The sequence below is a fragment of the Vollenhovia emeryi genome, unplaced genomic scaffold (assembly GCF_000949405.1).
Source record: "Vollenhovia emeryi isolate VEMERY1.0 unplaced genomic scaffold, V.emery_V1.0 DF939128.1, whole genome shotgun sequence".
Classification (NCBI taxonomy): Eukaryota; Metazoa; Arthropoda; class Insecta; order Hymenoptera; family Formicidae; genus Vollenhovia; species Vollenhovia emeryi.
In genome coordinates, this window is record NW_011967238.1 from 1,435,849 (window position 1) to 1,448,530 (window position 12,682).

Consider the following 12,682-nt stretch of genomic DNA (forward strand, 5'->3'; position numbering starts at 1 on the left):
GCTAAAAGGGAAATAGCGACTCTTTCAGGCCCGAGGTAAAAAATTCAATATATTTTCTCCGACGCGAAGACCTTAGTTCGACCTCATTGCTCCCGATTAAAAAATTGTACGAGGCTAAACTGAGGCCAAAATATCCGACTCGGGACCTCGCGTATAAACTGTTATAAAAGGAAGAGAGAAAATAGTGAAATCACGTCGAAGTGTCGTCTCGGATTTTACCACTCTCGCGCCGAACCTTCATCGATTGCGCGTCAAAAGGGTTCACGGTCAGTACGCCAGTTCCGCGCCCCAGGGTCGATAAGGTTTCCCGTGCTGCTGCTGGGGATACTGACCCGGGTACTGGCCCCAGCCGAGGGTGCCGCCGCCCAGAAGTGGCGGCATGGCACCCGGGCCGGGCGGCATCCCGGCGGAGACCGTGCTCGGCGGCGGCTCGTAGCTGCTGGCCGTCGAGGTGGACGTCAACGTCGTGGATGCCGGCGGCACCGCGGAGGGCACGGCCGACGGGGGATGCTCGCGATGGAAGCTCTGCAGGTGCGACAGCAGGCGCAGCCGAAGGGGATCCCTCTCGTCCAGGCCCTCCATGGTGACCAGGTAGCGGCCCACCTCGGCGGCGCACTCGCCCCAGCCTACCGCGTGGTAGTCCATGGCCAGCTTCGTGCTGTCGTAGCCCTCTGGTCCTGCAATTGTGATTTGCATCGCGATCACGATGACGATCTCGACTGTCGTGCGCGCTGAACCAATAACGATAATAAGATACTGACGCTCGTGTCAGTCCGTAAATACGTGTATTCGAGGACTTTAAAACGCGCGATGAAGAAAACTTTCTCACGGGATAGGGAATTTATAAGCGAAGCTCCGGCAAGTAATCTTGGTAACTATTAGTTAGCGGCAACTGCGAACGAGAAGGAAGTTGATTTAACTCAAAGTTAAATTAGACTTGAACTCGCTATCGAACGCTTCGGAGAAGCGTAGATGCGACGTGATGGAGGTGCAATATTTTTTTTTACGCACGTAGACAGTATACACGGATTATTCTGCGATACGGTGATTTAAGACGCGAAATTTGTTCCTCCGTTTCCCAAGGGAGTCGGTCCCGGGCGCGGGGGAAGATGCCGATGAAAGGGCAGGTGTCAAAAGATGATATCGCGCTTTTCCCGGCACTTTTCCCTAAATCACGATACGGGCAGCTCGCAGATTGACAACGTGGAAGTGCATCTGCGGACGGAGAGGTCCTTTGTGCACTTTTGGTTTTCGCGGGGCAACAATGGCCCGGCGTACGTGCACCGAGGCGAGATGGGCGCCTTGGCTTTAGTAGCAGGCGGCTCATTGTGTATAATGTGGAATGGGACAGGTAGCGTGGGAATCGTTTAGACCCCCATAGGCCGGCCTCACGAGCCTCATGCGAGATACACACGCACACCGTGAACGGAGCGGAGTGTCCCACGTTATTATGCAAGTTCTCAGACCGCCCTATGCAAACATCGCTTACGAAAGGAAGGCTATCGTGCAGCTCTCGTACGTCAAATCGTTGCGCGATCGATCATCGCTAAAGCCTCGATAAGTGGCCTCGAAACTTCGGAAACGTCTATGCAAACGGGACATGTCCGGAGTTCGCTTGCGTTGAAAAAGAAATGAGGTTGCGCGAAACATCCAAGAGAATGTCAAACTCGATGAAACTTCTTTGCACTCGGCGAAACTTTTTTGTTATATCATTGTAGAGAAGCGTGGGGAGGATATTGTCTCATAAGATATTAATCCGTGACTGACGAGGCATCGCGAAGCCGTTTCGCTAAAAACCCGAAGCGGTCGGCCGGCGAGACGTAATTGTCGTCGAGCGCTGCGCAAACCTCGCGAGAGCGAGACTACCGTCCCACGCCGATGCCGAAACGCCGCGATCGTTTTATTTGCCGATATTAAATTTAATATCGCTCACTTTTCGGGGATGGGTCGCGCCCCTCGCACGCATTTACAAATAAGGAGGTCGCGCGCGCACGCACACGCGCGCCCATGCGAGCGCGTGTGTGCGTGCGGTGCGTGTCCGTGCACGCTTATGCGTAGCTAGCTGGTTTCCCACAGGGTTCGACATCTGCCCCAGGCCTGATCCGCCGGGCGCCTCCCTCGCGAGGGGTGCCGCGCGGAACACCTCAGCCCGCGCGCCGCCACCAATCGTGGGAACACCACTTCCAGAGAGTCGTTGACTTCCTGTGCTTCCCACAGGATCTACGCGCCCGGTCCAGCACCTGCTCCCTCGTGAATCCCGTTTACGGCCCGGCTCTTTCTTCGCCTTCGCCATATGCCACTTTGTTTTCGCGATTTTCTTCGCGCCGCCGTGGTTTATCGAAAATACTTAAATGCGCGAATTAATCGCGCAATTATGAGAGAGAGAGAGAGAGAGAGAGATTTTTTCAATTACAAAATAACAATGTCAAAATAAATGCCGATAATAATGTTGACGCTACCGAGCACTGTACTTGGAGTTTGCAATAACAATTCGCGAGTTAATCAACTTGTTAATTTTTCCCTGTTATATTCGTAACAAAAATCATTCTGATAAAATGATACGCATTTATCACTGGTGAAGGAATACATTAGAACATCGTGGCACAGAATAGAAGAACGTAAAACTAGGCAGCGAATACTAAACTATAGAAATCTAGTTTACAAATCTATGCCGGTAATCGTTCTGTCGAATCTGCTTAATGAGGAAACGCGGAGGCGACAGATGGGCATTCGGTTACGCAGTTACAGTCAGCGCTGTTCGCTCTTACGGCCAACAGGTGTCTTCCGGTGGAAAATAAAGGGCCTGTAGCGCCGGCTCACAGAAAGACGTAATAATGGCGTAAGAATGAAATTGACGCGATTGGGCAGCCTTCGTACACGTCGTGAGATCATTAATGAAGGGCCTGAGGAATCTGAGGCGGAGAAAAGGGGTGTTTCTTCGATCCCGAAGGATCGTCTTCGAGTTCCGCTACGCGTTGCAACGGGAAAGGGCGTTTCTTCCGGATTCAGGGATCTTATTACTCGACACCGTTACATCCTTCGACGTGCACTTCCGTTACGTAACTTGCCGCGGGAAGCGATAAACCTCGAACGATTTTCGAGCGCTCAGCCTCGCGTTAACACAGATTAGCTAAATCAAAACTGACTGTCTTCGTTCAAGTATATCAAGTTAAAGTCAAAGCCCTTCAGATTGGAGGTTTCCTTCGGCGAGGTTAGCAGCCTACCGAAGATGAAGTAAAACCAAAATGCTCAAAGTACTAGAACGAACTGGATAAAAGAGGCTTTAAGCCTAATACACAAGGAAGAAGAAGAAGAAATTAAATTGTACGTCCCCAACGGAATCTTTGTTGTTCTAGAAGACTAAGAAATAAAAATAGCACCTGGAGACATGTAGTAGGAGTAAGGCCAGAGCTTCGCAGTGGAACGAGCTGATTTAAACGAATAACTCGAGCGACACAGAGGAGGGAGGGTTTGAAAAAGACACACGGTCTTACCCTTATTGCGAAGCGTGCGCAGATGCTCGACGGTGAGCTGCAGAATCTCGGCCTTCTCCAGCTTTCCGCTGTGAGGATCCCTCGCCGCCGCCGGGACCAATCTCCTCAGCTCGCCGAGGGACGCGTTGATCCTGTCGCGCCGCTTCTTCTCGATCATTCCCCTCCTGCGTTTCCGCGACGCGTGCTGGCATGAGTCTCCGCCGGGCGAGTTGCATCTGCAATGGGAATTTCGTGGAAGGGTTGAGACACACACAACGGCGCGTCAAGACGCTCCGCGGTTCTCCTTTGTTCAAGATTCGGCGATTGGGAGCGCACGGGAGGACTCGTTTTAATTATACATTGTTGATCCACCTCGCGGAACGCGCAACAACTCGCTCATTAATTTCGACCGTGCTGAAACAATGCCGCCCTGATTGCGATTTTACCGCGGAACAAAGAGACGCAATATGTCGCGTCGGCAAGCGGCCCGACAATCTCCGAAGACTTGCTTCAACAAGCACGTTGTGAAGAATATTTATTTACATTTCATTAATAATACGGCATTTCCGATATATTGAATCTCATCTCGAAAGAAATTAGAAATGCTGTTCGACTAGATCTCGGAGAATCAACTCTAGTAGCACAATATTGGGAAATAATGTAAATCTAGTGTTTCCAATATTGGTCGAATATTGTAAAATGGACGCCTTCTCTCATATAGCCCATGTGTCTATTGTATCAATATTAGACCAATATTCTTATATTGTTAAATATTGTTAAATTGTTAAATATTGCCAATGCACTTCCAATATAAATCTAGTATTACATCATTATTATCGTGCAACATTTACATTTATTTCATGGCCAATATTGGCTTTACGATGGACAATATCGGCGAATGCACTGTGCAACTAGGGATAACATGAATCGATTGCTCAATTGTTTTTGTGCCACGACCATACGAAAGATCTTATCTTCTTTTGTATAAAACAACGCACGATTGGCGGGGTACAAAATAGATATACGTACGGCTCTTTGCCGCTCTCCTCTGAGAATACATCGTCGCAGTCAGAGTCGCTCATGGTCCTCTTCAGACTTCTCTGCTGGTGCCCCTGATTTTGCTGCGTTTGCTGTTGCTGCTGCTGTTGCTGCTGCTGCTGTTGCTGCTGCTGGCCATTGTCCTGGGTCCTTAATTCCGTATCGATCTTCAGTTCCAAGAATTCGTGACTGGAGCGTAGCTCCGGCATGTCCTGGTGCCGGACGTCCTGATGCCTGGCGACGTCGTGCCTGGACAGCTCCTGGTGCCTCTGCACCTCCTGATGCCTCTGCATCTCCGCCGGGTGTCGCAGATCCGGCCGCTGCATCTCGTGCCGCAGCTCCTGACTCCTGAGATCGCCGGGGGTCGCGATGGCGTGCCGCAGCTCGCCGTGAGAGGCGGGCGGACGCATGTCGTGGTGGTGACGCATGTCCGGGTGCTGCGGCTGATACGGCGGATGATGCGGCGGCGGCGGGTAGCCCCAATGGTGGCCCGACGGCGGCGCCGGCAGCGTCGACAGGTGACCGGGCGCGACGGCGCCGGAAGTGATCTCGGAGGACAGCAGGGTGCTGTTGTCCTCGGAGCGCGCGACCACCACCCGCCACATGTTGCGTCCGTGGGAGAAAGAGAGAGAGGGAGAGACTCGTCGGACGAAAGGATCGAAGCGATCGGCGAACAATCCTGCGTAAGGATTCCAAGAGGTATCTAGTCGCTTGGTCACTCAATCGTACGCTACCGCCCGATGCGATACGTCGATGCCATAACGATGCACGGACGAGGTGTCATTGCAGCGTCGCGGGACGGTCGTTAGTCCTCGAGGATAGGCATCGGCCGCCAGCCGGTCGGCTGTCCAGCTGGCGAAGGAAGCGATCAAGTGACACTGATAACTCGCGGACAACACCGGTATCATTGGATAAGCATGAAGTAGCTTCTCGCTTTTTTTTTATTAGCGCACGAGTTTCTCTGGAGTAATCTTGTCTATTTGATTGGCGTCTGTCTAAAGTCCGACCACTGTTCGTTTATGGGAAAGTCTGTAGCATTTCTTCAGCGATTAAAACTCATGCCATCTTCACCAAGTGTTTATGATTAATCCTCAGATTCCACTGAGTAATTATGGCTAAAAGCTCGAGATCCTTGAAGGACCCGCGAAACCGATGGTCTCTTATTGTTGAACGCGCGACAGTAGTTGCGTGAGTGGAAAAAAAAACTTGAAACTCGCGTGACAGAATTCCCGAATTCCGCTCCGAAAATGGCCGGGACTTGGGATAACGTCTTCACGGATGACCGAAGGCCACGTAGCTTGCGCCCCGGTGCCACTTTGCGAACGGAATCGCGTGGCGGAATCTTGAGCAAGGTCAGGGCTGCGCGCGCGGCGGGATGCGGTTTCCGGGCGGCGAAAGGAGCACTCGGTCCTTCGGTGCGCGCACTTGTCTCTCGCGTCGACGGCGGGAGTTTATCGGCGCCCACGTGCCGCGGCTACCCGCGACGCCGTTCGCGGTCGCGTGCGTGCTCGTGGAGGAAGAAGCGCGACTGGTCTGGACGCACACTCTCGGCGGCCGCTGACTGCCGTGCTGCTGCCGCTGCCGTTGCTGCTGCTGCTGCTGCTGCCGCAGGATGTGCGTGTGCACTGGTCGCGTGGCGGCCGACGTATGTCGTGTGCGGGAGGACGCAGGGACGACACACGACCGCGTGGTGTATCGGCGATCCTGGTGGGGATGATGATCGGAGGTGTGCACCCTCGGGATGGGGAGTGGGGCACCGGAGGGGCTCCGCGCGTCCGCCCGAGGTGAAAGGCACCCCGCGCGCGGCGCGCAAGAGGAAAGGAGAGAGCGAGAGGGTTGCCGACGAAGGGGAACGTAAATCGGGAGGGGCGACTTTCGTGGGAACGTCCGCGGCGGCGACTCGTGTGCGAGCGTGCGTGCGTGCGTGCGTGAGCGCGTGTGTGCAAGCGTGTGGGCCCTTGATTGTGCGACCGCCGGCCAGAGCCTGCGCTGCACTCGGTCAAGGAGACCGAGGAGGAAGCGATCTTCTCGCCGCTCTCCGCCGCCAGCCGGATGTGCGAGAAGAAAGGGACCGGAAACGGTCTCCTTCTTTTTTCCAGGCTGGCGTCAATTCCCACCGTTTCCCGATATTATCGTTTTCAGATTACCGCTTCCCGATACTTCAATCTACCGAAAGGTCGCGGTTATCGTTTATATCGTCTAAAAAAAACACACACAGAAAAAATCACAGCGCGGTATTTCCAACTTGACAAATTTCTCTACGAGAAAACTTGTATGTGTAACGTTACCGTGTCATTCGCTAGTGTCAGATTAACGTTTAAACAAGTCTGTCAGACGGAACTTCCGTACAATTTGCCGGGGTTTCGATCGTGTACGAATTCGTTCACATCGAGGTACTTCATCGCTCTCGAATCCCTACAATAGCCTCGCAAAGTGGAGAGAGGGGTCTTTATTCGTTCGAGGAAGAGAGAACGACATAATGAAATTGAAAGACTCGGTAAGACAATCAGTCTTGATGCCTTCTCCTCGATCTCTCGAAGAGGTAGGCGCGCGCCACCATGAAATCACTCCGGTGCCACCCTCGCGTGGGTCAACCCCCCTTCGACGTTCGCACGCTCGTATAGTCACGGAGACGTTCACGCGTGTCGGGAGTGCGGCAGGGGGGGCGTGTGTGTGTGTGTGTGTGTAAGAGAGAGAGAGAGAGAGAGGGAGAAGGAGGAGGAGCAGGGGGTGCGATCACGATAAAGTTCACACAGGAATCGTACGCGGCACGCGCTCGCATGATTATCGGCGCCTGGGAACGGAGCTGACTAATCGTATCGTTAACTTTTCAGCGGAGATCGACCGGGCGCGATTACGCGACATGAAATGCGGAAAGTAAATTGAAAAACCTGGGAAAAGATCGAAACGATGTTGCGGGAAGGCTGTGGAACGAAGCCGAATTCGTTTTATTCTTAGCACTGGCTTTGCAATCTGAAAATGATATCGCGGGTTCTCGCGTAGGTTTTTCCCTACGTGTTTATTATTCGTCTTTCAATGTGAATTTTTTAAATAATTTAATATAAACTCGGTTTTTGTTACGTACGCAAGAGGAAATTTAACAATTGCGGCCGAAAATGCACTTCTCAGTATCGCGGGGATACGCAAAGCTTTCGTTAAAATATTTAAAAAATTTTAACAGTGTGTTATAAATGTTATATAATTTTAAAAAGGAGAATTTGTTTGAAACTGCTACAACGCGCAGCAACATTCTCGGTCTTGCAGTATGCACGATGCAAGGAAGTTTCGAAAAACATCGATCTCTCGTTGGATTACACACGCGAATCAGTTTCCTGAGAAACTGTATACTACAAGCAGATTTTAATGCAGATTAACATCACGTCTTGCACGAGAAGATCGGCTTATTTCCCTGGCGATCGCATGCCGGGGCGAGCGATGAAAGCGGCGCGACGACGATCGCGCAGCGGGTATCGCGAGACGTGCACCGCGTCGCGTGCACACACGTCCAGCACACGTCATCACGCGATCAAGGGCGCGAGCGAGGTAAAAAGAAAGAAAGAGAGCGAGAGAGAGAGAGAGAGAGAGAGAGAGAGAGAGAGAGAGAGAGAGAGAGAGAGAGAAAGCGGGAGAAAGGGAGGAATACAAAGTGGATCGCGTGCCCGTTTTTTTTGCACCTCGCACCACCGATCGGCCATTCTTCGTCGCCCCGAACTCACTAGAGCCCACCCTACGGATAGTCCTTCTTCCGTATTATGTAATACCTTCCTGCGCGGACCCACCGTGTCTTTTAATGCCTCCTGGACAGGAAGAGCGCGAGAGGCCACCCGGTTCCCATAGGTATCGCGCGCTGCCGGGCTGGAATTCTATAAAGGGATGAGAGTCCTCGAGCGAAAGGGTCGATTTAAAGAGAGTCCACGTAATATCACCTCCGCGAAATCTCGCGCGCGATTTAGCTTTGACTTTATAAATGGCACTTATTCGTGTGCGGCGAGTGTTCCCTGCATTGCAGGCAAATCGGTCGCGCTCCATAGGGCGCAGCCCAAGGGGGTGACCGCTTGATGTAATCGTGAGACAGCGCCTCCGAAATCATTATGACATCCTCACGAAATCCCCGTGTAAACGTTTTGTCTTAATTTTCAAGTTTCTTCACTTGTTAGACAATAAACATTAAATTGGAACATTTTCTCAGCTTGTTTCCATCTTCTCAAAAAATTTACTTCTTTCAATAAATATCCAAATATATATTGTAGTTCACGTCCACAAGCGCGCATTCTTTTCGTAATAAGACTGAAGTAGTTGTTGGTTATAGAACAACAGCGAGTTGATACACCTTTGCGCGCAAATTTGGAGCAGTAAATACAACTACAAAATTACTTTTCGTTAAGACCACGGTTGGACTAGCGGGAAAAGTGGGAAGCAAGGAAACACGTGGCCGAATACTACAATCTTAACTGAAATTACCTCTACAAGCAAATACTTGTTAGTAAAATAAGAAAAATATATTTTGTGGGAAAACTAACAGCTCTTTGAGGTTTAACAACGTTACGTACCTTTAAACGCGCGTATAAGAAAATTATTTGCAATTAGATGAGATTATTTGTAATCAGACGAAATCGTGTAGTCGGTGGGACAACATTTTAGCTAGCGGTTACCCCCTTGGCGCAGCCAATCGATACGTGAAGTATTAAGGCGCCCGTCTCTATTTAAAAAAAAAAGAAAGAAAGGAAAAGGTCTGACTCGAGAAGGAGAACGGGGACCGCTGCCTGTGAGTCATCGGGCACCATTAAGCGCCGCGCAGGTTACGCTATCAATGACTTACATCGTTCCGTATTACGGGCCGTGAGTAGGGCCAAAGTATCCGTCCTCGCACTTCCGGTCCGCACGCGACTTCTGCACGTGAAGACACGTGGCGCAAATCGAGGTGTTTGCGTACGCACGTGAAGGCGCACACGCGAGAAGGGAAAGGGCGTGCCGTCGACGATCCTCGATATCCGCACGTTTTTTTTTGTTCCATTGCGTAGAATCGCTATTTGCATCGCACGTCACCGATCGATTCGCGTCATTGATCGGGAGATCGGGACGCAAAATTACACCTGACATCACCGCGGAGATCAACGAAGCGCGCGCGTGGGACACGGGGGTGGCGGAGAGGATCGAAGACCCACCCGGGGGACAAAAAGATTCTTATTTATCATAAGCTAATTTAAAAAAAACACCGGATTTATATACGCGGGACCGAATTTAAAAAAGAAATACGCGATTGATGCCCGCGCTTCGCAATTTTTCGGAGACGGCGTCTGGCGCCTCGGACCTGGTACTTTCTATCGGCAAATATTTATTCATAATTTCGTTTCAATCATGCATATATGCCTGCGCTGATGTCGAGTGGATTTAGCCGCTGGTCAGTCCATCTTCTGGACAAACAATGCCGCGCGGAAGGGCGTAAGGACACCTCCGTCCCAACGTCATATAAAACGCGTGCGCGCACACACACACCACGCGCGAGCGGTGTCCCCATGCGTAAAGCAAACACGCATAAAATTACGTATTCGTGGCTCTCGCGTCGCGCCGGCCGGCGAGAGAGCGGGCGGATGTGTTCTTAGAAAAACACGAGGCACGATTGATACGGGATGGACCGCCGCGATGTATTTGCCCGGCCATGATCGACCGCGATTGCAACAATATTAGAATTTCCGCAAAACATCGCCCGAAGTTCCCTCTCCCCCTCTTTTTCCCACATTTCCGTTTTTTCCCCTTGCGATTATTTATCGAGCAGAAAAATGGACATTCTGTTCCACTGACTTTCATGAACCGCCTGCAATCGGCGCGTACATTTTTCATATGCTTCGCGTAATTTTTTAATAAATATCGCCTCTGAAAGATGCAACGATAAAAGAATCGAGGGTTTATTCCCCTCGATGTTCCTTGAGGAAGTGCTTAAGGAAGTCTAACGTTTTAAAGTAAACTATTATTTTTTATATCATCTACTAGAAATATTTTAGTTGTCTCTGAACAGTCTATCGCCTTTAACAATCATATCCAATATTTTCCTGGTCACGTATTACGGAATTTTTCGGAATGGATTCCGATCGGAATTATTCCGTTTCCTAGAAAACACAGTAGAGATCTGAGGAAATAACTGAGCAATTCCGATCTGAATCGGAATCCATTCCGAAAAATTCCGTACCCTGGAGATCTCCGGACGAAGTTATTATATGTATATCAGTTGTATCTCTAATCGAGCACGAGCATTCTCTCGATCTAAGGAAGTTTCGCGTTTTAAAGTAAACAATTATTTTTAATATCGCCCACCAGAAATATTCTAGCCATCTCTGAACAGTCTATCGCCTTTAACAATCATATTCAATATTTTCCTGGTCACGTGTTACGGAATTTTTCGGAGTGAGCTCTGATTGGATGTGACGTCCGCTTTAACGCAGCCCGTTAAGGGCCGGTTTCACCAAACGTCGCTTTACTTTAATCTCAGTTTAATTCACGTTTTTCTCTTGTCAACTGTTACTTTCGAAAGAGACAAACGTGAATTGAACTAAGATTAAAGTTAAGCGACGTTTGGTGAAACCGGGCCTAAGCCGCAACGCAAGAAATCGACCAACGACAGTCGATCATTCTTCTCATATTTGACCGTATTTCGATTTCTTGCGTTGCGGCTTGCGTTTTGCGTCCATTGTAGAATAAGCTCTGCTCTCTCGACCGTTCCGCAACTTTTGCGTCCCGCGGAAACGAGAGGCGCACCGGACGGGCGAGTTTTCTCGTAGACAAAAGTTAACGACGTGTCGACCGAAGCGGTGGTCAGTCACTCCCCCGATCGACCGGCAACTTGACCGGCCGCCACCGGCCGACAGTTGGCGACCACCGACAATCGTCCGATAATTGGCAGACATTGTCCCGCGCACGCGGCCCGACCAGAAGCGGAGGACCGTCCGTTCGCTTTACGATTTGTTGATCGCCGCCGCAATCGCGTGACGCGTACCGATCGGAAATATGAATTTATCACCGATCACGTTACGGCAGCGACGGTGTATCGATTATGAAGGCGTTTGCATTATTCGCGGCCCGCTCTCTCTCCTCCCGATGTTTGCCCTCGTAAATCAGCCGCGATCATCGGATGCTGCGCCGTCGCAGCAACGTCCTGAATTCGAGGGAAATCCCCGGGTGGGGATTATCGTGGAAATTGCGTCGCGCGTATGTCTCTTATTTCGCGAGCTTGATGCATTTTATCTTATTATTATTATGAATTATTTATTCTTTATACAGAACATTAAAAACGTTCCCGGGGCATTTTGCGATATTTTGCGTATGAAGATAAATGTCACACCTCTAATAATCACTTATAAGAAAATTAATTTTTTTCTCGCGCGATATCTTCGATTGACCCACCGGTAAATTTTAATCGCTGGATCTTTCCTCGATTAATTTCATCTGGTCGAGTCGACACGATCGTGTAATAAGATTGTACAACACGAGTGAGACGTCTTTGTTTCCCAATTACGGGCACATAGGGCGGCAGGATTCTCCCGATTTCGTTGAATCATGACATTCAGTACCATCTGTCCCTTTGAAGGATTGATCTGCCAAGTCACATTCGCACTTAACATTAGATTAATCGGTTTCGATTATCGCGCCATTGATTCTGCGACTTCCGAATCGAGACATCTCACCCTAAATATCGCGCCCTTCATCTTTAAAACAGTGAAAGTAGAATAAATTTAAGCTTTCGTCAAAAGTTCACATTTTACGCAAGCTGTAATATACACGAAATAAATGTAGCTGCCTAAAAACTGCCTAAAAATTCTGGTAACTAAATTTCAATTGTAAAATTTGAACAGCTAATGTTCAGTTGTGATGGCTTAATATTTTGCTACTGTGCCTAATGTATTGGGTGCGACAGCAAACCGTTTGCCGTGGTTCAGAAATTTATAGTTACAGCAGCAAAATATTTTTAGCAAACCACAATTAGCTACGGTAGCGGACATTTTTTTTCAGTGTACGTGCCGTCGTAGAATCGGGGTATTTAAGGTGATGCTGGAGTCTCTCTGTTTTACCGATATTTTTTAATTAGGGATATCTTTTAATTGGCTTTACAGAATTGCAAATTTCTTGTACACGATTAAAGTTCGCACAAAAATAAAAGTCCGTCTGCTCGACTTTAC

General features: G+C 49.8%; 1 protein-coding gene across 1 annotated transcript; it reads right to left on the minus strand.

Annotated features, from left to right (window-relative positions):
* Positions 1-267: 267 nt before the first annotated feature.
* On the minus strand, positions 268-5,116 carry LOC105568578 (hairy/enhancer-of-split related with YRPW motif protein 1). The gene is made up of 3 exons (XM_012024370.1): positions 4,503-5,116; positions 3,495-3,709; positions 268-677 (listed from the first exon to the last, which is right to left on the minus strand). Exons 1-3 carry the CDS (start codon positions 5,114-5,116, stop codon positions 268-270), a joined length of 1,239 nt encoding a protein of 412 aa, XP_011879760.1.
* Positions 5,117-12,682: the final 7,566 nt, after the last annotated feature.